Source organism: Bos mutus, chromosome 19 (genome assembly GCF_027580195.1).
Source record: "Bos mutus isolate GX-2022 chromosome 19, NWIPB_WYAK_1.1, whole genome shotgun sequence".
NCBI classification, from domain to species: domain Eukaryota; kingdom Metazoa; phylum Chordata; class Mammalia; order Artiodactyla; family Bovidae; genus Bos; species Bos mutus.
Window position 1 is genome coordinate 46,636,059 of NC_091635.1, and position 27,322 is coordinate 46,663,380.

Below are 27,322 nucleotides of genomic sequence, written 5' to 3' on the forward strand. Positions count from 1 at the left end.
CCCAGCACAGCTAAAATTAATAAATATTTTTAATAGTTAAAAAGGAGACTGCTATCACCTCGTTTTGCAGTTTTTCAATGTGAAAGTGAAAATGAAAGTAGAAGTCGCTCAGTCATGTCCACCTCTTTGCAAACCCATGAACTGTATAGTTCATGGACTTCTCCAGGCCAGAATCCTGGAGTGGGTAGCCTTTCCCTTCTCTTCTCCAGGGGATCTTAGCAACCCAGGGATCAAACCCAGGTCTCCTGCATTGCAGGCGGATTCTTTACTAGCTGAGCCACCAGGGAAGCCAGGAAATCCAATAGAAGGATGTTAGGCCTCTTGCCTAAGGTCACACAATTTATAAATGACAGAGCCTGTCTGACCCTCAGTTGCTTTATCTGTAAAATATGGGGGAAGGGGCCCTGCCATCCTTCAGGTAAGACTCCGGGAGTTCCCAGGCAGATGGCCGGAAATGACCTGGCCAATCACCCAGTGCTGTTGGGACTAAGCAGGCCAACAGGATTTAGGGCAACGTGGGGGAAGGGAGCCCCTCCTACTTGCCCCTCCCCCAGCTCACTATTCTGGTGTTGTGCTCCAGCCCCACCGGGGATGGGACAGTACTGGGAAGCTGCTGCCCCAGGATTTGCAGCCTCCAAGGAGGCAGCAGGAGCCCCTGGGGGCTACAGGGGCCACTGGAGACTTCAGGGGCCACCCTGACCCTGCCCCCGCCCCTGCAGTGAGTTATTAACATACTCACTGAATGGAAGTCCTTCCCACCAGCTCCTGCTGCTCCCAGCCCAGCCCAGGCTGCCGGCACACAGGGGCCCTCAGTGCTGGGGACACAGGGGCTAGAGGACAGGGAGCCTCCAGGTTGGTGGGGGGACACACAGCCCTGCCCCAAGGGCGCTGCTTTGGGAAGGGGTAGAGCTAAGTGGAGGAGGGAGGTGCAGGAGTGCTCGGAGCGGAGGTGGACATCTGTCTCAGGCCCCAGACCTCAGGGAGCTCTCCTCTGCTGGACTCCTTCTCCAAGGGGTGGATTATCACCGTCCCACCTCGGGTGCGGTCTTGCCTGTATGGACCAGCCTATAAAGCATCTTTGTCAGTTTGAAAAGAGACAGAAACAGCCTCGCACTAGGCGCTGGGTTTGATGAGCAGAGGTGGGGCTGGGTTTGATGAGCAGAGGTGGGGCTGGGTTTGATGAGCAGAGGTGGGGCTGGGTTTGATGAGCAGAGGTGGGGCTGGGTTTCAGCATCTTTGTATAAGACCCAGACTGCTCTAGAGTACATAGAAGCCCTACCCTAGCGGAGGGGTGGGGGCGGGGGGTGTTTGGGGCCTGCTGGGCCCAGCTGTCACCTCCCCTTTATCCGGCCATCCCTGCCTGGATGAGAACCCACCAGGATTCCCTGCACACATGGCCCCTGCCCAGCCCAAGGTCACCCATGTGGCAGGCAGGGCAGGGACTAGCCTCTTCTCCCAGGTGAGGACACTGATGCCCAGAGGGAGGAGGAAACTGCTGAGGTCAGGTTCCTGGGCTGGGTTCCAGGGACCCCAACAGCGAGCCCTCGTTCCAGCCTCAATGCCACTTTCCAGGTCCTCGAGACATTCTGCTCCATGTGCCTGTCACCTCAGCACTTGTCCTGTTTAACTTAACAGATGTTGACAGGGAACCTGCCAGGAGCTAAACAATGCACCAAGTTCTGGGGAAAAGCAGGTCAGCACTTCCCTCCTCTCAGAACCAAAGAACCAATAAGTGATGAATGAATGAATGAATGAGCACTGATCACTGACTCTGTTTCAGAAACTATGCCAAGTAATTTGCTTATTTAGTCATGACAACTCTATGAAATAGATTCTGTTACACTCATTTTGGGCTTCCCTGATAGCTCAGCTGGTAAAGTATCCACCTGCAATGCAGGAGACCCCAGTTCGATTCCTGGGTCGGGAAGATCCCCTGGAAAAGGGAACGGCGACCCGCTCCAGTATTCTGGGGCTTCCCTGGTGGCTCAGACTGTAGAGAATTCACCTGTAATGCAGGAAACCTGGGTTCAATCCCTGGGTTGGGAAGATCCCCTGGAGGAGGGCGTGATAATTAACCCACTCCAGTATTCTTGCCTGGACAATTCCTATGGACAGAGAAGCCTGGAGGGCTATATTCCATGGGGTCGAAAAGAGTCGGACATGACTAAGCACAACACAACACGTCCTCATTTTACAAATGTGGCAATAGAGGCTCAGAGAGGTTATATAACTGACTCAAGTTCACACAGCTAAGAAGTGTCAGATCTGGGATTTGTATGTGAATTTGTGTGGCTCCCAAACCACATAGATTCTTCTTCCTTTTATTTTTTAATGTCCTTATTTATTTATTTATTTTTTAATTCTTGGAACAGCTTCAAACACTTTCCTTCATTTTTAATGACATTTATTGTTTTCTTTCTAATTTTACAAGCAATACATGTTCTTTGCAGACAACTAGAAATACATAAAAGCATAAAGTAAAAAATAACAATCATGCATAATCCTCACCCCCAGAGATAACCACCATTAGCATTTTGATGCATTTCCTCCCAGTGTCTACATATTTTTATAAAAAATTGATATGCTGCCATATTGCCAGCTTTGCATCCTCCTTTGTTCAGTTCAAACTATTTGGGGAGCATTTTCCCACCTGAGTAAATATTTTTTGAAAACCTCCATGCTTAGGCATTTGCTTTTATTGAACAATACCCTGCTTTTGGACATTTAGGTTGTCTCTAATTTTTTACTAATAGGCATAGCATTGCGGTGAATATCTTTCAGCAAAAATCTTTGAACCAGTTTCTGCTTAATAGATTCCCAAAGGCAGAGTTACTGGGGCAAGGAGCATGAATGATTTCAAAGCCTTTAAAACATATTTTGAAATTGCGTTCTAGAAAGTTTGCCCAGTTCAGCCCCCAATAGTAGGTCATGTGAACATCTTATATCTTAAAACCCTTACTGACACCACATATCACTAATTTAAAAAACAAAGTCTTTCTCAAGATGTAGGTTTTTCCTACTCCAACATTCACTTTGGAGTAACTAGTGTGTGTGTGTGTGTGTGTGTGTGTGTGTGTGTGTGTGTGTGTGTGTGTGTTAGTCGCTCAGTCATGTCCAACTCTTGGCAGCCCCATGGACTGTAGCCCACCAGGCTCCTCTGTCCATGGAATTCTCCAGGCAAGAACACTGGGGTGGGTAACCTCTCCCTTCACCAGGGGATCTTCCTGACCCAGGGATCGAACCTGCGTCTCCTGCATTGCAGGCAGATTCTTTACTGTCTGAGCCACCAGGGAAGCCCAGTAACTAGTACACTGGTTGCTAAATCATCATTTTGCTGATGGGGAAGTAGGGCCTCAGAATGCAGAAATGATGCGCTTGCACTGGATCAGATCCACTCATCAGCCAGACATCCCTCCTCTCTCTTCTAGTTCAGGGCCTCAGTGGAGAGTTTCCTCCACTGCCAACTCCTGGGCCAGGGGAGTGTACTCTGTAGGTCATACCCCTCCTGTGGGCCTGGAGGTCAGGGTTAGGAGGGGTCACTGGATATAGCCCATCCATGGGCTCTTGATTCTAGACCACATGGCCTCCAGTGCTGTCAAACCCTAGTTCATGTGCCCAATACCCAGTGAGGCCAAACAAACTAAAAGGTTGGCATTTGGAGCAGAGAAAGTTTTATTGCAAGGGCCAAGCAAGGCGAATGGGTGGCTTGTGCTCAACAGACCCACATTCCTAAATGGCTTTCAGGTGAGGGTCTTTAAAGATGATGTTAAGAGGGAGGTTTGGAGGATGGGTGATCAGCTCACAGACCTTCTTCTGATTGGCTGGTGGTGAGGTCATAGGGTGATGTTTTGGGAATCTCAGCCTTCTAGTCCCAGCCACTCTGGGGTTTGCGTGCTTGTGGTCAGCATATAGTCACCATCCTCCACCTGGGTCAGGAGGGGAGTCTTAGTTTCTGCAGAACAACTCAAAGACATGCATCAGACTGTTGTTTTCATCCTTGCAGGAGGACCCAGGAGCTCTGTGACTCTATTCTCCGAATCGTTAACTGCTTGTGCCTGCTCTTTAGAACTCAGGGAAGATTTCCCCAAGTTCCAACTAGGAGACTGAAGCCTTTTCCCTACAGACAAGAAACGAGGGGGCAGGGAAAGGCTTTTGTACCCAGAAGGGTGCTACAGGGTCCTGCTCAGCTTCACTAGCATCCTCACCACCTGCGTCAACCCCGCCTCTTGCTTCCTCTCTTGTGTCACCCATCTGTTTCTAGAGTTGGCACCAGTGTGTGCCTGGCACTGTTCTAGGCTCCGGACGCTTCATCCTGCACCGTCAGCATGGCCACCTGATGGCATGCAGGCCACAGCCCTTCAGCATCTCCCAATCCCGCCTGCTTAGTGCTGTGTGGTCCAAACTCCGATGATAATGGCAACGCCTGGGAGGCTTAATAAGCATACAAGGGGCCAGGTCTCTCCCTGAACACTGTGACTGTGTCAGCCTGAGTCCAGCCTTTCTAGAATCTGTTTGCTGTGGCTGTTTTATTTTCTGTGGCTGTGTCTTACATTCAGGCAAGTTCAAGAGTAAGTGCTGAAGGATCCCTAAGCACCAGACATTGGGTGTGGTGCTTACACACACACACACACACACACACACACACACATGTGAGCAGGCGCTCTCCCAGCACAAACCTGCACCCTCTGGCCTTGCTGACATGCCCTGCTGTGACCCCACAGCCTCAAATTCATAAAGCTAATGACAATCTTTTTTTTTCTTTCTGATTTGCAAGTGATTAGTTTTAATTTGGGGACAATTAGAGATAGAAGCAGGAGGCATCTGATCTTGATTAGAGGCAGGGAGATGGCCAGAGGTGCCCCCTCCCCTGGCCCTAGCCTCCACGCAGATTCATTTATAGATTTGGAAGGATGGCCTTTGTGTCTGGGGAGAAGGTATGACGCATATCTGGGGGTAGCAAAGGCCCCTGCTGCCCTCCTAGACACCTGGGGCCAGGCTAAGGCGAAAACGAAGGGCCTATGTCCCAGCCAGTGGCCCTAAGCATGTGCCCCAAGCCTTAGAAGAGGATAGAATTGACATTCGTTAAGCACATACACACACCTACGTGCATACCACTCTGCACACTACGTGAAAGTGGTTAAGTCCAGTATCTGCCCGGATCCCAAGCCAGCTGGAAAGGCGAAAGCATAAATAAGTACCTGCCCTCTGGTCCTGGAGGTGACTTGAGAGACGAAGAGGCACGTGGACCAGCATCCTGCCCACCCCACCCCGCAGGGAGCATTCACAGAGGTGACCAATGAGACACAACATCGATTTTGCATCTCACGCTCATACCAGGGCTAAGCTCCAGATTAGCCAGAGTTGGAGCTGCACAGAACAATTTACTACCCAGGTGATGCCAGCGGAGATATACAGGAAGGCTTCAGGGAGGAGGTGATGCCTGGGCCAGGCATGGCAGAATGGGGGTCCTCACTACCCCACCCCCCACACCCTGTGCAAATCTTCTCTTCAGTGCTGGCGGGTCCAGTGTCTTTCTCACTCCAGTGGTGCCTTAGTCTCTTTCTGGAACAAGAGGGGAAGAATGAAGCCTGCTGCCTCCCAGCTGGGCATCGTCCAGAAGCGGCCTCAAGGATGGTGCTCCCAAGGGTCCCCAAGCCTGGGCAGGTTCAGAGCCCAGGGGAGGGGGCGGGAGATTGATGGAGGTTGGGGATGGGAGTTCAGACCTCTTACATTCACAGACACCCCATCCTAGTTACTGTCTGAGCCACCAGGGAAGCCCCATCCATAGTCCCCAAATGGTAAAGACCTGTATGCACCCTCCCAGGGCTGCGGGAGGAAGGAGTGATTTCAGCTCAGCTGGGAAGGGTCCCAGGCCAGGCACAGTCAGGGGAGGGGGCTGGGAATGTACCTTCATTATCACCGAAGACAAAAGCTGCATGATTCCAGGGACTTCCCTGGTTGTCCGGTGGTTAAGACTCCACAGTTCCAACACAAGGGCTGCAGGTTCGATCCCTGGTTGGGGAACACACGCCGAGCGGCCAAGAAAAAAAGTTGCATGGTTCCAGCCTGTCTTCCTCCTCCACCCCCTTACAGTGTGTCCACATCTCACTGGGGAAACTGAGAATGTGAGGGGCGGAAATAGCCCATCCCTCCAATCATTAACCTGCTTGGGCTGCCAGAACAGGGTGGCAAAGCATCAGGAACTTATGTCCTTGCAGTTTGGGAGGCTGGAAGTCTGGGATCAAGGTGATGGCAGGATGGGTTCCTTCTGAGGCCTCGCGCTGTGGCCCGTAGATGTCCGCCTTCTCCGTGGGTCTTCATCTCATGTGTGTCTGTGTCTTAATCTCCTCCTTTAAGGGCACCAGTTCTACTGGATTAGGGCCCATCCGTATGACCTCATTTTAATTTAATCACCTCTTTCAAAGATCGCCATCTCCGAACACCGTCACATTTCGAGGTGCCGGGGGTTGGGACTTGGAGGGGGCACAACTCAGCCCATAATGCTGATCATGAGATATGATGAGACAGGGAGAACCGCCTTCCTAGGGAAACAGCAACGGGGTCAGGAGCAGACCCATATGATTCTGCAGGCCCAAGGCTGTGTGGATGGTGGGGTGGGCAGGGGACAATCCAAGTGATGCTCCTCGGGGAGGGGAGGCCACTTACAGGAAGACAATGCTGTCTGGTCCACAGGGCAAGCCGAGCCGAATCAGAAGTCAGCAGGTGGAGTTTGGGGTCTGGCAAGTCGAGCGGAACCGATGAGAGCCGGGGCAGCAGGGGTTCAGAACCACCTGTCAAGGGGTGCCTGCTGTGGGGCTTGACAGACAGGTGTGTGCCCGGCTCTATGTGAGCACGAGTGTGTGTGTGTGTGTGTGTGTGTGTGTGTGTGTATGCTTCCCACTAGACTGGAGGGAGTTGAGTTGTTTCCAAGGCAGGGTGAATCCAGGCCGGCACATCCACCCCCGCAGGACCCCTTCCCCACCTCAGGACCTAGCTCGAGGTGGAGGCCAGCGTGCACGTCGGCACATGCACACGTGCACACACATTCACACACCGTGTCCCTGAAAACTTGATCTGTTGGCAGCTCCACCAGTCTCCCCTTCCTCCCCGCAGCCCCACCAGACTGCTTCCAGGGCCTTCTCCACCTCCCTGGGGAAACTGAGGCCCAGAGAGATCAAGCCACCTCCTTTAGGCTCCAGAGTTAGTGAGCCGGAGAGCAGAGATTAGCGCGGGGGTCTCGGGGACACCTCCATCCCCGCTCAGCCCACAGAAGGTCCTCAGGGCCCCAGAAGATAGAATGATTCATGGTAGTGATGGGGGGCATGTTTGTGTGTCGTGATGCCATCAGTACAAAAACTGTGGTACCCGCACACTATCTTCTTTCCTGGCTCCCTTTTCTAAATGCTAGTTGGTTTCTTAAGATAAGTTGCTTCCCGTTTCAGAAGCACAGTCTCCTTATCTGCAAGGTTGCTGGGAAGGGTCAGGAGTCCCAAGCCTAGGGCCAGCAACCCTCTGCCCACTGGCCATCAGGTCTCCCCTGGAAGCCCCATTGAGGGTGCTCTCATTAGCCTGTGCTTTCCCAGTTGGTGCTGAGAGGTTCATTCAGAGAACTGCATTCGTCCAGCTAAAATCTGTTGAGGGTGGAGGAGGGCAGGCAGGCATGTTTTTCCATGCCCCTTCCTCCACGCCCCTCCACGTCTGCTGCCCATCTGACGGTCCCGCCCCAACTGTGCCTCTGGGGGGGTCCAGATGGCCAGCCCTCAGGTTGGGACGGTGAGCGGCTCAAGGGGATTAAGTGCCACTTAGCAGCCTTCGGGGTCTCCTGGGGATGATAAGCGAGGTGGGGCCGGTGGTTCTGACATCCATGTCCCCGCCCTGTCCACCCAGCCTGAGCACAGTCCTGACAGCCGCTGCCCTGCTCCACCCCCGCAGGACGGGCACGGTGGCCTCTGCCCATCTCGGCTCAGTACCCACAGGCCCTGGACATCCCATCACGTGTAGCAGTGCCCCCACCTTTGGTCTTTCAGCTCCCCTCAACATCTCCATGAGGGGCCTGATGTTACCACCTCGATTTTAGAGATGGACACTGAGGCTCAAAATGGGAAGCAAGTTGCCGTTTGAGTGTGGCAAGGATAAGCCTTGAATTTGAGTCTCGAAGCTTCTGTTTGCCTGCTTCCTGCTACTTCCAAAGCAGTTGGTTGGCTGTGTGCCCTGACCCAGGTCACCATCCTAGATCCCACCTGTGTGCCTGGGACCAGCCCCTCCACACACACACCTTCTCAGAGACTCCAGTGGTAACCATGGGGCAGGGATTCCAGGCACCAGCCAGGAAGTCTCTGTCGTCTCTCCAGACACCTTCCCATCCTCATCTGGGACCCGGCCCCCACCTCCACCCCATCACTGAAAACTGGCTTACTTTGCAGCACTGCAGAGTGTCTAGTGGGGAAGGGTGGCCTGAGAACAGAGTTCTCTTGGAAACGAGGGAGCAGTCTGATGATTAAAGTACAGGCTGTCCAGAGGACCAGGGACCAGAGGTTTCCCCAGGTAATGGGAAGGGCTGCTTGGGAGGGGCCCTAAAGGGTCACAGACACCAGGTTCCACTCCTCTTAGGACATTTGACCCAGGGTCTTTGTCATGCCCCTAGCTCATTGCCTCATTTGTTAAATTAGAAAATTAAACCACAGATTTAAATAAAAAATCAGACACAGACATCAGAACTTCAAGAGCAGAGAATTTTTAGTTCGTTGGGTTTATGAGGAATTGGGTGTGAATGTCTGTGAAACTGTCAAGGTTTGACGGTAGTAAAATAATAATATGCATATGTGGCAGTAACCACCGTGTAATCAATTGGGAGTCTCCTCGTTGGGCTCGAGGTCTCTGTGAATCACTCAGTGTCAATCAATCGTGATTTGTTAAAGGCTTGCTGAGTGCAAGGCCTCACAGATAACTGTCCCGCCAGGCAGGATAAGAGGTCCCCACAGAGAAGGGCAGAACTCTGAAGAAATTCCCAGAAGTGTAAGTCATTTCTTAGAGGGCTTCATGGAGGAGGCGCCATTCAAGCAGGGCCCTGGAGGACGGTTTGGATTTGGATGTGGGCAGATAGGAGAGAATCCAATGCAGAGAGCACAGCATGAGCATAGGAGGTGCGATAAGGCAGCATCATGCCAAGTCGCTTCAGTCGTGTCCAGCTCTGTGCAACCCTATGGACTGTAGCCTGCCAGACTCCCCTGTCCAAGGGATGCTCCAGGCAAGACTACTGGCGTGGGTTGCCATGCCTTTCTCCAGGGAAGGCAGCATCAGCAAGCACTAACCAGAAGTTGTTTCGTTATGCTAGCAGCAGGGGCTTAGGAAGAGGAATGCTGGGGAATGGGAAGCCTAGAGCCCACTGTTAGAGGACCCTGAATGCCATGCTCAGGCGCAAGGTGAGCTTGAATTTTATTCTGTTAGAAGAAAGAAGAGAGTCTTTAACAGTATACACGTTTGCATTGTGTTGCATGAATTATAGGGGAATTTCTTGATTCTCAAAAACAAATGACAACACAACATCAAAAGTGAAGAACACAGCTCAGAGGTCCGTCGGAAGATCCAGAACCGATTCTCAAACCTCAGACCTCCCCACATCGGTCCTTCTTGCCCCCTGACAGTGTCAAACAGGTGCTGAGCTGGGAATGAGGAGCCAAGCATTGGTGTTTGGGGGAAATAAATCCCTCTGGCTGCGATGCAGGGAGGGGATGAGAGAAGAGCTGGAGAGAGGACAGACCCAGTTAGATTCTGTTATGTTGTCATAACAACAAGAGTGAAGCCACAGCTGGAGCAGGAACCTGGGGAGGGGGCCAGCAGTAGGATTTGAACCTGCGCCCACCTGGCTTTCAAACCCAGAAACGGAGCACCAAGGGGTGGAGTTGCTAGAACCTGGCGCAATCCTGTGAGGATGGGGAGAGGGGCCAAGAGGAGGGGGAAGTCAAGCCCAAAACCCGAAGGCCCACGTGTGGGTTTGGGGAGTGGCGATCCACTTCCCTGTGTGTATCTGTGGGCTGGTAGAGCTTCCCAGGTGGTTCAGTGGTGAAGAATCCACCTGCAATGCAGGAGATGTGGATTCGATCCCTGGGTTGGGAAGATCCCCTGGAGAAAGAAACGGTAATCCACTCATGGATTCTTGCCTAGAAAAATCCCATGGACAGAGGAGCCTGGTGGACTATAGTACATGGGGTCACAAAAGAGTCAGACACGACTTAGCAACTGAGCATTCATGTAAGCATAAAGGGAGTTGGGGGGGAGCATATGGAATCGCTGGGGACCCTGCACCACCTGAGGCAGCTGGAGCCATAAAGGCTTGGGTCTGAAAGCCAGGTAGCCCCGGGTTCGAATCCTACTGCTGGCCCCTTTCACTCATGTGGACTTGGGTAAGTTATTTAAGCTTCCAGCCCCTTCATTTTTAAGAGATAAGTATTGGATAAGTATAGGCCCTCAACAAAGAGAACTTGCTGATAGAAAACTGGTTGAATCAATGGAGATCATAATAATACTTGGTTCAAAGGCTTAATTGGAGGATCAAATAAGTCACTGCCTGTCATAATAATACACAAATAATCATTTGATTTTAATAAACAATTTTAAACCATTAAATATGTACTGCGTGTGCGTGCTAAGTGACTTCAGTCATGTCTGACTTTTTTCAACCCTGTGGACTGTGGCCCACCTGGCTCCTCTGTCCATGGGATTCTCCAGGCAAGAATACTGGATTGGGTTGCCATGCCCTCCTCCAGGGGATCTTCCTGACCCAGGAATCGAACCCACATTTCCTTAGGCTCCTGCACTGCAGGCAGATTCTTTACCGCTGAGCCACTGGGAAAGCCGGTAATATGTATTGCACTGTACCATTAATAACAGTAAGAGAAAACTTACTGCCTCAGCACCACACTCTGCTCTGGGCACTCTACACACATGACTTTGGTAAGTCCTCACAAGAGCACTTGGAGGCAGAAACAATTTTTATAGTCATTTTACAAATGAGGATGCGGGAGGAAAAAGCCTCTTTAAAGCTTTCCAGTGCTTTGTACAGGGATTAGCTTTACCCTTACCTCCGGGATGAAGGAATCAGCAAAGAGGGCAATTAACACACCAGTTAAGGTGGGGCCAGGCTTGGAGCCACAAGGATGGAGAGCATGGTCTGGCAGGGAGTGGCCAGCCCTCTGTCAAGGTGAGAGGCTGGGGTGCCCTGGGGTCCGAGAGCCCCCTCTCCTGACCACTCTGGGGTCTTTCTTCTGTCTGTCCCCAGCCTCTGGCCGCTCCCACCCGGCCAGCCCCAGTCCGCCAGGGCCGCAGGCCAGCCCGGTGCTGCCGATCAGCTACCGTCTGTCGCACACGCGACTGGCCTTCTTCCTGCGCGAGGCGCGGCCCCCACCGCCCACGGTGGCCAATGGCTCCCTGCAGCGCTCCGAGCCCTTCGTGGTGTTCCAGACCAAGGAGCTGCCCGTCCTCAACGTCTCCCTGGGGCCCTTCAGCACCAGCCAGGTAGTAGCCCGGGAGCTGCTGCAGCCGTCCAGCACTCTGGACATCCCCGAGCGCCTGACGGTCAGCTGGAAGGTGCGCGCCTTCATCGTCCACTCCCGCGTGCCCGCCTCGCAGCCCGTGGCCCAGGTGCTGTTCTACGTGGCCGGCCGCGACTGGGATGACTTCGGCGTCACGGAGCGACTGCCCTGCGTCCGCCTGCACGCCTTCCGCGACGCCCGGGAGGTCAAGAGCTCCTGCCGCCTCAGCGGGGGTCTGGCCACTTGTCTCGTGCGGGCCGAGCTGCCCCTGGCCTGGTTCGGGCCCCCGGCTCCGGCCGCGCCGCCCAGCGCCCGCCGCAAGTCTCCGGATGGGCTGGAACCCGAGGCGACCGGGGAGAGTCAGCAAGCCGAGCTCTACTACACACTTCATGCCCCCGATGCGTCTGGTGGGTGTGGGGGGACCCGACGGGGCGCCGGACCCGGAGTCGGGGCCCGGGCCGAGAGCCCCACCCAGCACCCGCTGCTACGCATCGGAAGCATCAGCCTGTTCCGCCCGCCCCCCAGGAGGACCCTGCAGGAGCACAGGCTGGACAGCAACCTGATGATCCGCCTGCCAGACCGGCCCCTCAAGCCGGGGGAGGTGCTCAGCATCGTGCTCTACCTGGCCCCCAACTCCTCCTCTCCCTCCAGCCCCAGCCTGGAGCACTTCACTCTCAGGTAGGGGGCTATGGCTGGGAGGTGGGGTGTGGGGCGTGGTAGAGGGGGAGGGTTGGGCGGGAGCTGGCTGGCTTCCTCCCAAGATCTGATGTACACCTGAAAACCTTGTAGGGGGCGCGCCCAGACCTGCTCCTCCAATATCCTAGTCTCAGTTCTTCCTGTTATCACTTAGCAACTTCAGAAAGACAACTCACTGATGAGCCTCAGTGTTCTCTTCTGCCTCATGGCCACAAAATAGCAGCTCTGACCTCCCTATCTCACAGACATAGGGTCATGGTTGGTCAGTTCTGTCACTCAGTCGTGTCTGACTCTTTGTGACCCCATGGACTTCAGCACACCAGGCCTCCCTGTCCATCACCAACTCCTGGAGCTTGCTCAAACTCATGTCCATTGAGTCGGTGATGTCATCCAGCCATCTCATCCTCTGTCGTCCCCTTCTCCTCCTGCCTTCAATCTTCCCCAGCATCAAGATCTTTTCCAATGAGTCAGTTCTTCACATCAGGTGGCCAAAGTATTGGAGCTTCAGCTTTAGCATCAGCCCTTTCAATGAATATTCAGGACTGATTTCCTTTAGAATGATTGACTGGTTTGATCTCCTTGCAGTCCAAGGGACTCTCAAGAGTCTTCCCCAACACCATGGTTCAAAAGCATCAATTCTTCAGCGCTCAGCTTTCTTTAGTGTCATGATAGAGAGGAAATATCTATTTTCACAAGCAAGGACATCCAAAATGATAGAACTGGGGCTGGAAGGGCCCTTAGACGTTAATGGGTGCAGCTCCCCCATTTTACAAATAATGAGACTGAGGCCAAAGAGGAGACATGGACATCTGAGAGCAGCCCCTTGACTGCAAGCCAAAATAGGAACAGGAGAGTGTCCATGTGTCAGGACATTTGGTTAATCCTGGGGTTAGGAGAAAAGTTGGGGGGAGTCCCAGCTTTTTCTACACCCTGAGAATGATACAGTTCACAGATTCAGAATTGCCTTCAATCATATCACATCCCCACAAAATATAATGATGTCTCGCAAGCAGAATCCATGGTTTGAGCCTTACTGAGTGATTCTGAGGATATAAGAAAAGCCCCACCAAAATGCTCCCCACCAACCCAAGCACACGATACATGGGGCCCGAAACAGCACCATTAACCTCCAGCTTCTTCAAGTATTGCCTTCTCTCCTGAATGTCTTACCCTGAAGTACAGATATTCCTGGAGAGCTGCTGCTTAGCTACTTTAGTCGCATCCGACACTGTGCGATCCTATGGACTGCAGCCAGCCAGGCTCCTCTGTCCATGGGATTCTCTAGGCAGGAGTACTGGAGTGGGTTGCCATGCCCAGGGTGATACCTAATTCAGTGATTAATACCTGAATGTGAATGTGAGTTAAATCAGTCCTCAGAGATCTCAGGCTACATTAATGGGAGTAGAGAGTGTAGAATTACTACTAAGTCGCTTCAGTCATGCCCGACTCTGTGCGACCCCACAGACGGAAGCCCACCAGGCTCCACCGTCCCTGGGATTCTCCAGGCAAGAACACTGGAGTGGGTTGCCATTTCCTTCTCCAATGCATGAAAGTGAAAAGTGAGAGTGAAGTCGCTCAGTCGTGTCCAACTCTTCGAAACCCCGTGGACTGCAGCCTACCAGGCTCCTCCATCCATGGGATTTTCCAGGCAAGAGTACTGGAGTGGGGTGCCATTGCCTTCTCCGGTGTAGAATTAGGGAGGTGATAATCGTTTTGCTTTAGTTAGTGTTAATTAGAGCACCGCTGAAGACACTACACTTTAGATATATCTCCGAGTGTCCAGAGGAGGGTGACTAGGCTACGGGCGACTTGAAACTATGGCCAAAATTGACAGTTGGAGGCCCTGAAGCTTTTAGGCCTGAAGAAAAGAAGATTCAGAGAATACCTGCTCACCTCCCCAGGTGTCTATTTGGGTGGAGAATTGCTCTCTCTTGCCCTAACAGAGCCCATGACTGTTCTATTTCAGCTAATTATAGGGAAGAGGCTTCTCCTTTCAGGGACTTTCTGAAAATGCAATGTGATGTGTGCCGAAGTAGTGAGTCCCCTGTCACTAAGGTATGCAAATGGACGTATGGCAAGACCTGGTAGAGATATAATAGAAGGGACTACAGCTTCCACTGAGGGCAGAGGTTGCAGCTATGTGATACCAGAGTCCCCAGATTAGTTTCAAGCTTTGAGTCTAGAACTTGGGGTAACTTACTCAGCCGCTCCCCCTTCTCCCAGCTGCAGCCTAAGCATGGTAGCCAGGTGGGCAGCCTTGGGACCCCAGGCTGACCCTCTCCCTCTTCTTCCTGCTTTGTCCCAGGGTGAAGGCCAAGAAGGGTGTGACCCTTCTAGGAACCAAGTCACGGAGTGGCCAATGGCACGTGACCTCAGAGCTGCTGACCGGGGCCAAGCATTCAACAGCCACCGTGGATGTGTCCTGGGCCCAGGGCACACCGCTGCCCCCCTGGTGAGCCAGGGTGGCTCCTCTGTCCACCTTTTTGCAGGATACCACGGGGGAGTGTGAGGGGAAGTCTTGATGGAGGAGGCCAAGCCGGCAGAAGGGCTGGGGCTTAGTTTCTAGGGACTCCCCAGGCTGGGGAGGGCTCAAAGAGCCCCGGGGCGGGCCGTTGAGGAGGGATAGAGTCCCCAGCAAAGGTTTCGGAGCCCCTGAGCTGCTCCCAGCTCTTCTTCCTGGGCTCTCGTCCCTTCTCCCACCATGCAGGGAGGGCCAGGGGCCCCTGGAGATTCTGCAGCTGGACTTTGAGATGGAGAATTTCACCAGCCAGTCAGTCAAGCGCAGGATCATGTGGCACATTGACTACCGGGGCCATGGAGCCCTGCCGGACCTGGAGAGGGCCGTGACTGAGCTGACGGTCATCCAGCGGGATGTGCAGGCCATCCTGCCCCTGGCCATGGTGAGTTTCCCTCGCAGAAGGCAGGCAAACTCTGTGCCTGGTGCTGGAATGGGACAGTGACTGCTGAGGGGCACGGAGGTGAGAGATGTCACCATGGGGGGCTTCTTGGAGGAGGTGAGCATACAATGGAGCCTTGAAGGACTCATGGAGGAAGAACTCACACAGCGAAGATTATGAGGGTGCTCTAGGCAGGGGATCTTGTGCACAAATGTGCAGTGATGGGAAAGGGAATAGTTTATTCAAAGAAGCAATGGGTTTTAGGGAGAGTGCACTGGAATGATTGTCTGGGACCAGCCCAGGGGCATCTGGAATGGCCAGGAGGAAGTGGAGCCAGCCTAGGGGAACGTGGAAGAGCCAGGCAAATGTGCTGGATGTTCTTCTGAGCCTGGACAAGCATCAAAGATGTTGAAAAGATGGTGCGGGATTAGGGAAGCATTGTTTTCTGGCAGCAGAATGGGGTAGACCCTGAAGGCACCCATGGGAGTCCACGTGAGCAGAGCATCAGAGAAGACACATGAGGCTGGGTAGATGCATCTGTCTGTGCATGTGTACCGGTGTCCTTCCAAGAAGGACATCCATCTGTGGGGTTGGGGCAGCCAGGAGCTGGGGGCCTTGGCTGGTGGTCCTGGGAGAGCAGGGGGCCTCAGGCAACTCACAGAGCCCACCCTCCTCTCCTCCCTGCAGGACACAGAGATCATCAACACCGCCATCCTGACGGGCCGGACAGTGGCCATCCCCGTCAAGGTCATCGCCATCGAGGTGACCGGCCTTGTCCTAGACGTCTCTGCCCTGGTGGAATGCGAATCTGACAATGAGGACATCATCAAGGTGGGCTTCCTGGAGGTGGGGGCCCTGGGAGAAGGGCCTCAGACCTTCAGGGGGAGTAGGACACCAATCTAGAGGGCAATTCACATCTGAGACAGGCTCCTTTGGTAGACAAGAGGAGGGAAGTGGTAGGGGATGGGGGAGGAAGAGCATCCCACGTCCAGCCTGAGCAAGGGGAGGCCCTAGAAGAGCCCTTCTGGCAGGCTGATGGGAAACGGCAGCGTTGACAACTTGAATTCAATCCCCAAGTCGCTATGGACCCCTGCTATCTGGCAAACATTGGGTAAGGCAATAGGGGAGGGGGTCCTGGGGGTACTCAGAGACAGGCCCTAAACCTGGGGGCTGGTGAACAGATGGAGATCCAGCCCAGGGTGGAAGCCTCCAGAAGAACATGAGTTAGGAGACTTCTCTGATAGTCCATTGGTTAAGAATCCGCTTTGCAACGCAGGGGACGTGGGTTTGATCCCTGGGTGGGGAACTAGGATCCCATATGCTGTGGGGCAGCTATGCCCACGAATAGCAACTAGAGAAGCCTGCACACAGCAGCTAAGACTCGATGCGGACAAATAAATATTAAAACATTTAATAATGTTGTTAAATATTTATTTAAAATATTTTATTTAATGGATAAGAAAGCTATGGTACATATACACAATGGAGTATTTCTCAGCCATTAAAAAGAATACATTTGAATCAGTTCGAATGAGGTGGATGAAACTGGAGCCTATTATACAGAGTGAAGTAAGCCAGAAGGAAAAACACCAATACAGTATACTAACGCATATATATGGAATTTAGAAAGATGGTAACAATAACCCTGTGTACAAGACAGCAAAAGAGACACTGATGTATAGAACAGTCTTATGGATTCTGTGGGAGAGGGAGAGGGTGGGAAGATTTGGGAGAATGGCATTTAAACATGTAAAATATCATGTATGAAACGAGATGCCAGTCCAGGTTCGATGCACGATACTGGATGCTTGGGGCTGGTGCACTGGGACGACCCAGAGGGATGGTATGGGGAGGGAGGAGGGCGGAGGGTTCAGGATGGGGAACACATGTATACCTGTGGTGGATTCATTTTGATATTTGGCAAAACTAATACAATTATGTAAAGTTTAAAAATAAAATAAAATTAAAATAAATAAATAAATAAAAATAAACTTAAAAATAAATAAAATTTAATATTATTTAAATGTAAATATTAAATACTAGATTTAATATTATTAAAAATTATTTAAAAAATAAATATTACAAATATTTTTAAAATGAAGAAGCAGCAGCTCATTAGTTAGGCCAGGAGTGAAGGTTGTTATGAAAGGACCCACTCTGGGAACACCCACTGCAATCCCTCCAACTCCCGAAGAGCTCTCCCTGAGCTCCTCCCCAGGGACCCCATCTGGGCCGAACATCCTCCATGGATGGTGGCCATGGATGGTCAGTGAAGGCCATCCCACCCAGTTTGCCATCTCCCCCCGGAAGGCCTTCAGATTTCCCCTGGCTTTAGACTGTGGCCAGAGGTGAGATGTGGGGAGAAGGCAGCGGAGCAGGCAGTGATGCGAGAGGCATCCAGCTCTGGTACCTGGAAGTGGGCGAGCTGCTTGCTATGCAGCTGCCAGCTGGTGTCAAAATCAAATGATCAGACAGCAGGATCTGTCTCTGTTCCTGCAAATCCTTCAGCGGGGGCACCGGGGATATGAGTTTCCTTCTCCCTCCCTGGGAATGTGTGCTGTCTCTCTCCACGCTCTACACTAGATCCCTCCAGGAATGGGGGTGCCCGAGACTCACCTCCTCCTTCCCCCACATTCAGGAATAATGTCCCCAGAGTGAGCCAGAGCAGATGGCTTGGTACCACACGCCCACAGCCTCCTGAGGACCAGAAGCCTTGCCCAGGCCCGTGGGGCTCTCCACTGCTGGAAGGCTAGGATGGGGAGAAGTGGGCCTGCCCCCAAGAGCCCTCACCCAGCACCTTCCTTTGCCACCCAGACTCCCCCAGCCCCACCCCAGAGTGGACCAGAAGAGTCACCGTGGCTTAGACACCAAAGGGAATTAGCAAAGATTCTAAATGGAATTAGTTTCCATTCTCAGCGAAATATGCTCAGGTTCTTTCTGGAGTTTGCCAATATTCTAAATGGGATCTGCCAGCCTTCAGCTGGGATTCTCTGCCTTCCAAAGTGGGAAATGAGCATTTCTGGCGGGGTCGCCATCCCACGCCCCTTCACCCACCACCCACTGCCAGATGACTAAGAGAGCCTGGAGGAGCTTGGGACCGTCAGGGGCTCTTCTCTACAGATGAGCCGCCATCCCAGCCCCCTCCTCACCACCCCCCACCGGAGCCTTCAGGGTGTCTTCAGCCTACAGGCTGCCTGATACACCCTCTTCCAAATGCAGGGATGGACACCCCTGGGTGTGCACAGGTTGAAGCACCTAATTGCATTGCACGCAGGATTCTCTCCAGGCGTGCCAGGTGTATACATGGGCACTTCCACATACACCAATTGCATCTACCCTGAAGTACTAGCACGGACACCTCGGTGAGTGGGCACAGCTCTCCGCCAAGATGTGTTCAGTGAGCATATGCTCACCGGGGAACCTCTAAGAGTGCAAGGTGGTGTCCCGGTGGGCATGCATTTGCAAAAAAGCTCCTCCCATTGGTGGCAGTCATCCACCTGTCTGTGCTTAGGGTTCTCTGGTCCTGAAATTCCCTCTCTCTTTCCCTCACCTCCACCTCTGGCTGGAACAGCCCCCTCCTGAAATTAACCAGCTGGCCCATCTGCCCGGAACCTTGGGGCCAGAGGCACCTTGGAGGAGCCGTTGGCCTGCCCCTCCGCCACCCTCTCCTCCATGACCTCCTCCCCACCCAGTCACACCCCAGTGTCCTGCTCAGGACAGGCCACTCCTCTGCCATCAGACACCTACTCCAGAGCCCAGGCGGTCATGCTGGGGAGGGGAGCCAGTGCAGGGGACCCTCAGCCTGCAGACTTGCCCTCGGTGTGGCCTGGCACATCAGAAGCAGCCCCTTTCAAAGGAATGGCACATTGACTTCTTGCCAGGGAGCAAAAAACCTCCCACAGGAGCCACTAAGAGATGATCTCTGGAGACAAGGAAAGCTGACACCTCCTCCCAGAGGAGAAGGAAATGGCAACCCACTCCAGTACTCTTGCCTGGAAAATTCCATGGATGGAGGAGCCTGGTGGGCTACAGTCCATGGGGTCGCAAAGAGTTGGACAAGACTGATCGACTTCACTTCACTTCTTCCCAGAGGAGCTAAATTAGGAGCCTTTTCCTTCCCAGTCCCGCCCCTTCAGCCTCTTGTGACTAGCACTTTCTCTATCCAATGGGCTTCTGGCTGACTTTCCTGGTTAGACTGAAGTCCTTCCCCTGCTCTGCCCCTAGGATGACCTGTAGGGCAAAATAGGCCAACCAAGCTCTCTCCCCACCCCCCACCCCCCAGGTATCCAGTAGCTGTGACTATGTGTTTGTTAGCGGAAAGGAATCCCGCGGATCCATGAACGCCAGGGTCACCTTTCGCTACGACGTCCTCAACGCCCCCCTGGAAATGACCGTCTGGGTGCCCAAGCTGCCCCTGCACATCGAGCTCTCGGATGCCCGCCTCAGCCAAGTTAAGGGCTGGAGGGTTCCTATCCTTCCCGACCGAAGGTACAGCCCCACCACACACCACGGATGTTGGGGAGACTCGTCTGCATGTGTGTGTTATGATCCTAGGTGTACACAGTCTGCAGGTCGGTTATGCAATCAACAAACTTTTATGGAGCAGCTACTGTGTGCCAGGCTCTGAGGCGGGGATGGGGTCAGTGTGGCCAGAGCCTGACCCAGCCAAGCTCTGGGTCCATCAGGGAAGCCGTCATATATATGCTGCTGAGCAGTGGATGGGGGAAGCCCCGAGTGCAGAGAATCAAATGGCACAAAGGAGAAAGCCACCTCTTCCTCCAGGAGAAATCAAAGCAGGCTTCCTGGAAGAGGTGACTCTGGAGCTATGTTTTAAAGGATAAGTGAAAAAGGAGTTGGCCCAGTAGCAGTCAAGGAGAAGACAGAATGGAGTAGAAACACCACCACAGGCATACCCACAACTGTACATGCGTGCCCCAGCCTGGGCACAATAGGGACACACTTGTGAGTATGTCAGCCAGGTACACAGTGACTTACACTAGGCCCCCTCACTGGGATCCAGGCTCACACACCTGGACGTGTGCCCATCTGTGGGGCAGGTTCATGGGTACTCAGCATGCTCACTCACCCACTCATTGCTGCTGGAGAGACAAGCCAGCAGAGAAGAGAAGAGAGGCAGAATGGCAGGCAGCTGAGCGGGAGGGGTGGGGCTGGGGAGAGAAGCAGGTGGCACAGTGAGAGTTGGGCTCAGCTCAATTCTGCAGAGATTTGGAAAAGCAAGGGGGTGTAGACCAGAGCCTCTCAAACTTGCACATGAATTACCTGAGGATGCTGTTAAAATGCAGATTCTGATTCTGTGAACCTGGGACAGGGCTTGTAAGCCTGCATTTCAGGCCAGCTCCTGGGTGATGCTGAAGCTGCTTTGAGTAGTGAGGACCCTAACCCTACAAAGTTTGAACACTGGCCACCTGGGTCTCATAACTAGTTAGCATGCCAGACTCTCATTTGTTGTCAGAATTAACCAGAATTCTGAAGCCAGATGGCCTGGATTGAAATCCTGACTCTGCCATTTGCTAACTGGGCAACCTGAGGCTACTGTGCCTCAGTTTCCTCATCTCTGAAATGGGCACATTAACACTTAACTCAGAGGACTGCTGTGAGGCTTAAATTAGTTAACATAAAGAACCCTCTATGTGAATGAATTTTCCAGTGGTTTGATCCTTGTGAAGCACTAGCCACACCCTCCTCTCTCTCCAAAGCCTGCTTTCCTGGGTGAACCTCCTGATTTTCACATTTTTTGGCAATCTGGAGAGTTTGAGAATTTCCCCAATTGTCAAGTCTGGGTTCCCTTTTGCTTGCCAGTTCCTCCCTCCATTTATCCCTCTCCTCTTGCATTTCGCTGTGAGCAGTCACAGGAAGCCAGGACACACCTCCCAAGTGGCGACTTGGAAATCTCATCAACTAAACATCCAAATTCTGCCTGCCACACAGCTGTAGGACAGGAGGCAGCTAAGCCCGCTGGCACTCGAGCAAGGATCGCCTTTGCTCCAATTTAGAGCTGAGCCCAGGCCCCAGCACGTGCTTAGTGCTGAGAAAGAGGCAGCATTTGCTGATATTTGATGCCAGCTAGTCACAGGTGTGGATTCAGCCAAGCAGGGGTGGAGAGGGACCTGGGGTGGATGGGGAGGGTCAAGAAGCTACCCATCTGGGATAGCAAAGCCTGAGACTCTGGGCTTCAAGCTTGGCAGAGACAGAAGGGCTGAGCCCAGGCTTCTACCCACGGGAGCCGGGGAGGGGCCGGCAGGGCAACGGAGAGAGTGGGACCTGTGCAGGTCCAAGCCAAGGTGGGGAGCCCTGATCTCCGGCTTCTCCCACCCAGGTCAGCCCGGGAGAGCGAGGATGAGGACGAGGAGGAGGAGCGGCCGCAGAGCGCAAGTCGCGGCTGCACCTTGCAGTACCAGCATGCCACCCTGCAGGTCTTCACCCAGTTCCACACGACGTCATCGGAGGGCACCGACCAGGTGGTCACCATGCTGGGCCCGGACTGGCTGGTGGAGGTCACCGACCTGGTCAGCGACTTCATGCGGGTGGGTGACCCCCGAGTGGCACGCATGGTAGACAGCAGCACGCTGGCTGGGCTGGAGCCGGGCACCACTCCCTTCAAGGTATGCATGTGGTAGGGAGTGCACCATGATACCGACATCCCCAAGACAGGATTTCTGGGGCCTCAGCTTCAGGGAGTAACTCCAGACAGCCCCCGAAACACATTTGCTTCCCCACCTGCCCTTTTGCTGGAAATTCCATCATCAAAGGTCAAGGTCAACTTCACCTTGGCGAAGGTTCTCTCTCCCAGGCTCATCAACCTCGCATGGCTCGGTGTGGTCCCTGAGAGTAGATGGGGGTGAGGAGGGGGTGGGGCGGGGGGAGGGCTCAGCCAACCCAGAGGCCAGGAAAGGGAATTGTGGAGATCTAGGAACTCAACTTTGACCTTCCTCCTTGATAACTGGGTGCCTGGGCAGATATCATCCACCTAAAGGATTATAAATAGTGACTCATGGGCTGAAATATGCTTGTAGACATATTTGGTTTAAAAACCAATGGATCCACCATTTAAAAATTGGGAGGTTTCCCTTTTTTTTTTTTTTAATGTAAATTTCTGATTTTAGAAAGTATGAATCTGGCCACACTGGGTCTGCATTCTGACCTGGCATTCATCAGCCAGAGTCAGTACTGATGCCTTTTTGACATATGCAGGAATTCTCCCTTTTGCCCCAGTCCCCACCACTCCCTTCTGTCTCCCTGACATCGAGGCTGACCACCAATTGCTATTTACCAATGTGGGGGTTGGGGGGAGGACTGTTGTTTTCTTTAAAACTCAACCTACCCCTCTCGTCTGTGCTCCTGTGAGCCCTTGACCCTCACTTTGCCTCTGGACCCTCCTGGTTGTGGATTCCTCCCTGGTTGGGGATCTGGGGGGGCCGTCCTGCTTTCTTGGCTCTCACCCACTCTCACCCCACTCTGCTGCAGGTGGTGTCCCCCCTGACGGAGTCCGTGCTCGGGGAGACGCTGCTGACAGTGACGGAGGAGAAGGTCAGCATCACACAGCTGCAGGCCCAGGTGGTGGCCAGCCTCGCCCTCTCCCTGAGACCCAGCCCTGGGAGCAGCCACACCATCCTGGCCACCGCTGCCGCCCAGCAGACCCTCAGCTTCCTCAAGCAGGTAACCAGATGCCCAACTGGCCAGCCTGGGGCTTGGAGTGTGGAAGGAGAACCTGCAGGCTCTGGCTGCAGGTCCCCCCAGATTGGGGCTCTGATAATGGAAGGTCCGTTTACTCTTCATGCCCAGCAAGCCTGTCCCACCCCATCACCCTGCCAGCTGCATAGGAGTCTGGCCAAGGTCTCGCTTCCTGCATCTGCCACCACAAGGCATTCCAGCAGAGGGTTCCCTCCTGGATTCTCAGAAGGCCCGTTAACTTTTCCTCCACCCCCAGGAATTACCCTCACCCATCTCTGGATGGCCCCCCACCAATCAACTACAGCTGCCCCTCCCCACAGATATATCAGGACACTGGCCATGGTCTAAGGTGAAAAGTTACATGTGGGGACACAGGGAGGGCAAAGGTGGGTATTGAGCACCAAGCCAGAAGTCAGGACTCAGGAGTTCTCAGCTTCAACTTGCTTTGTGACCCCAGGCCAGTGGCTTATCTCTGGGCCCTGCGTCTCCATCCACAAGGAGGTCAGGAGGTTAGTTCTCAGGAGGTGTCACACACAGAAGACAAGGCTGAGGCTGAGTATGTTGTGTTCTCGATGTCCATGTGTCTGCTGGGGGTGATCCCAAAGTCAGGCAGGGGGTGGGGTGTGGCTCCTAGAGCAGGAAGGAGGATTGGAGTTAGACCCAAGGTGGGATTTACCATCAACTCATCCAGGGGAGAAGGGTGAAATGGGCGAGGATACTCTCGGGGAGGTACGAGTCTATTCTGTGTGCCCTCTCCACCACCTCCAAAGGAGAACTCCCATGCAAATAATGGTTCCCAGCACTGGTCACCCACCAGGCTCTGTTCCAGCATTGGGAATAGCAGGGAGCTCAAGATTCAGCAGGGAAGCCAGCCCTAAGAGTTCTCTGACTCCCGTCCTCTCCTGCTCCTCCACCTCCAGGAAGCCCTCCTGAGCCTCTGGCTCTCCTACAGCGATGGCACCACGGCCCCACTCTCCCTCTACAGCCCCCGGGACTACGGGCTGCTGGTGAGCAGTCTGGACGAGCGCGTGGCCACGGTGACCCAGGACCGGGCCTTTCCGCTGGTGGTGGCCGAAGCCGAGGGAGCCGGGGAGCTGCTCCGCGCAGAGCTCACCATCGCCGAGAGCTGCCAGAAGACCAAGCGCAAGAGTGTGCTGGCCACGACCCGCGTGGGCCTGCGGGTGCACTTTGGGCGGGACGAGGAGGACCCCACCTACGACTACCCGGGCCCCAGCCAGCCAGGGCCCGGCGGGGGCGAGGACGAGGCCCGGGGAGCTGGCCCGCCGGGCACGGCGGGACCCCGACCCGAGGCCGCGGGCCCTGACACTGCCAGCCCGGCTGTGCCACCCACGGAAGACTTCCTGCCGCTGCCCACCGGCTTCCTGCAGATGCCCCGGGGGCTGACGGACCTGGAGATCGGCATGTACGCGCTGCTGGGCGTCTTCTGCCTGGCCATCCTTGTCTTCCTCATCAACTGCATTGTCTTCGTGCTGCGCTACCGGCACAAGCGCATCCCGCCCGAGGGCCAGACCAGCATGGACCACTCTCACCACTGGGTGTTTCTGGGCAACGGGCAGCCGCTGCGGGTGCAGGGGGAGCTGTCGCCGCCCGCCAGCAACCCGATGGAGACCGTGCCCGCCTGCTGCCACGGTGACCACCACAGCAGCGGCAGCTCGCAGACCAGCGTCCAAAGTCAGGTGCACGGGCGGGGCGACGGCTCCTCCGGCGGCTCGGCCCGGGACCAGGCCGAGGACCCCGCCAGCTCGCCCACCTCCAAGCGCAAGCGGGTCAAGTTCACCACCTTCACCACGCTGCCCTCGGAGGAGCTGGCCTATGACTCGGTGCCCGCCGGCGAAGAGGACGAGGAAGACGAAGAGGACCTGGGATGGGGCTGCCCGGATGTGACCGGCACCACGCGGCCCGCCCCGCCCCCTGACCTGCACAATTACATGCGCAGAATCAAAGAGATTGCGTAGAGGTGCCGTCCCGATTCCCCCAGCCCGACCAGGGCAGGGTGGGCTCTGTGATTCACAGCCGGGACCCTGCTCACATGTGATGTGGGCCGGAGCGAGCGAGTGGATTTTATAGTCCGGCCCCTGCAGCTTTGCTCCTCCGGGGTGGGGAAGGCCGCCCCCGCCTCACGGTGGTTCTTCCCCGCTTCCCCCTACCCCTCCTCTGCCCCCAAAGGTGGAGGCGCCTTCCTCCTGGAGCTGGCTAAGAGGAAAGCGATCCCAGCCCTCCTTCTCCCCTTTCCAACCCTCCTCCCATCTTAGACAACCCCCCCTGCCCCAAGGTGGGGCACGGAAGTCAAGTTTGGGCCGAGAGGGCCCCGCCTCCCCCCATGTCTCCTGCTTCCCCCATTCAGGGGGAGGGGTTCTGGGGGGAGCCTTGTGTTACAAGCTGCACAAAGACTTTTCTCAAACCACTATTCAGGGATTTCTGTCCTGCAGGGTTGGGAGGCAGCGGCTGCCTGCCCTGCCGAGGATCTTGCTGTGGACAAAACATTGGGGGTGGTGGGAGGCAGGGAATGTTTGTAGCATCTGCTGGCTTCCGGGTGCCCCCACTCCCCATCAAGTCCCTTCCTAGGATCTGGGAGCTGACTCTATAGAGAAGTCTGGGGTCAAGCCAGACCCCTCTCTGAGATCTCAGGACTCCATCCTCTGCCCCCAAGGGCTGTGGGCAGGCCCTCAGGGGGAGGAGTCCTGGGTCCACCCCAGAGCACTGTGGTCTGGGCGCCCAGGAGCCCTGGGTGCCTCCCGCCCACCCCTCAGCAAGATCAACACCACGCCTTAGCCCCCACTCCCGCTCCGCCCACCCCCTCCTTCCTCTCTGTAGGGGTGGCCACCGCCTCCCCCACCGGGCAGCGTCCCGTGAGAGGGGGCGAGGGCACCAGGCATCTGCTGGGAAGGACTGTGGGATGAGCAAGGCAAAGGGAACCGCGGCTCCCTGACCCCATCCCACGGCCGCCCTTCTCTGGGGTTCTACCTGCCACTGTGTCAGATTTTTCTTAAATAAACGGAGGCAACAAGACTGGGGGTGGGGCAACAGCTCCCGGAGAACAGACAGCACGTGGTGGCTGGCTCTGTGTCCCTTCCTTGCCCTGCAGGTGCGTGCACACGCGCACGTGTACACACACACACACGGAGATCACGCTAAATGACGTGAGATGGAAACAGGTTGAGCCGCCTGGGGTTCTGCGCCTCCTTCTCCAACATCCGGGTCCCTTTAAATCCTCTGATGCTGGAGGGATGTCCACACGGGGATGGAGGACTCTTAGACCCAGAAGTGTGCCCTTATAAAGAGATGCCTCCTCTAGGAGAGGGGTAGGGGGGACAGAAAAATAAGGAGAGAGGTGAGAGGGCTGTGTGCACAGCAGAGCTCACACCAGCTTCCTCCTCTGCCTTCAGTCCACCTTTCAGAGGGTGACCCTCCTTGTCACCATCAACTTCTCCCAGGGAAGCCTCTCTTCTCCAGGGATTGATGGGGACAATCTGGGGGTCTCTGGGTCAGAAAACCACATGGGAGAGAGCAATGTCTGCTGGGTGAGCCCCTCCGCAGCTACTCACGGCCTCCCTTGGCCCTGTGAGACCTCTCTCCAGTGCAGGCCGCAGCCCTGGGGACCACCAGAAGCCTGGGGGGAGCAAGAGCCCAGCCAAGGCGCCCTGGCCAGCCTTCAGCACCCTGAACAGGTGGCTCCAGCTGGTTGCATCTGTCCCAGAAGGGATCAGGGGCAAGACGAGCGCTGTGTTTGCAACTGCCCCAAACGGCTGTTGCCCACGACCAAAGGAAGACTGCCAGCCAGGATCCTCTGCTCAACCGACAGGGGCAGCCTTGGGGTTGGGATGAGGATTGGATGAGATCATGTCTGTAAAGTGCTGTGCACGGTGCCCAGCAGCAGACAAAGCTGCGGGCACAGATCCTGGCAAGCAGAGGTGTTCAGTAAACGGAGATTGCAACATTCAGGTCTTCGTGTTCAGGTAATATATGAGCCTGAAAGAAGGCTAGCTCTGCCCCAGATGTGCTGGCAACAAAGAACAGGTGTGGCTCAGCGGCAGGGAAGCCGGGAGCTGCCAGAAAGCCATGTAGGGCAGACCCATAGGTGGGCTTGGCATGAGGGCGCTCCTGGAATGTCCAGGACACCAGGTACCTGCTGTTCCAATATGCCTTGATGGTGGCCTCCTAGAGGGTCCTAGAGGAGCGGGGAGGGGGCTGTCTGTCAGTTTCTTTCACCCATGGTGCCCAGGATTGGCAAGTGCTCAACAAATATTTGGTAACTAAAGTTCAGATGCAAGCTATGAATGGCTTTCCATTTCAATGGCTTCCCATTTTTATTTCCATTAATCCCCATCCACTCTGCCACTTCACCACTTATCCACGCACAGTTTCAGGGAGAAACAAGAAGGACATAGGTGTGTGTCAAGGAAGGAGGAACATGTCAGCTGGGGTGTGTCTGCATGGAAGGTGCTGGTGTGGAATCTGGAATGAGGGTCCAATTCGTTTATTTAA

General features: G+C 54.6%; 1 protein-coding gene across 1 annotated transcript in view; it reads left to right on the forward strand.

The window, feature by feature from the left end:
* The window catches only part of TMEM132E (transmembrane protein 132E), a 62,427-nt gene extending 35,579 nt beyond the window's left edge, over positions 1 to 26,848 (forward strand). Inside the window, exons 2-9 of the mRNA XM_070390449.1 lie at positions 11,279 to 12,209; positions 14,533 to 14,679; positions 14,935 to 15,127; positions 15,812 to 15,955; positions 19,407 to 19,612; positions 21,462 to 21,747; positions 22,610 to 22,801; positions 23,737 to 26,848. Of these exons, the coding sequence (XP_070246550.1) occupies positions 11,279 to 12,209; positions 14,533 to 14,679; positions 14,935 to 15,127; positions 15,812 to 15,955; positions 19,407 to 19,612; positions 21,462 to 21,747; positions 22,610 to 22,801; positions 23,737 to 24,792 (3,155 nt within the window). The 3' untranslated portion in view covers positions 24,793 to 26,848. The remainder of the gene's footprint in view (positions 1 to 11,278; positions 12,210 to 14,532; positions 14,680 to 14,934; positions 15,128 to 15,811; positions 15,956 to 19,406; positions 19,613 to 21,461; positions 21,748 to 22,609; positions 22,802 to 23,736) is intronic.
* The last annotated feature ends 474 nt before the right edge of the window (positions 26,849 to 27,322 follow it).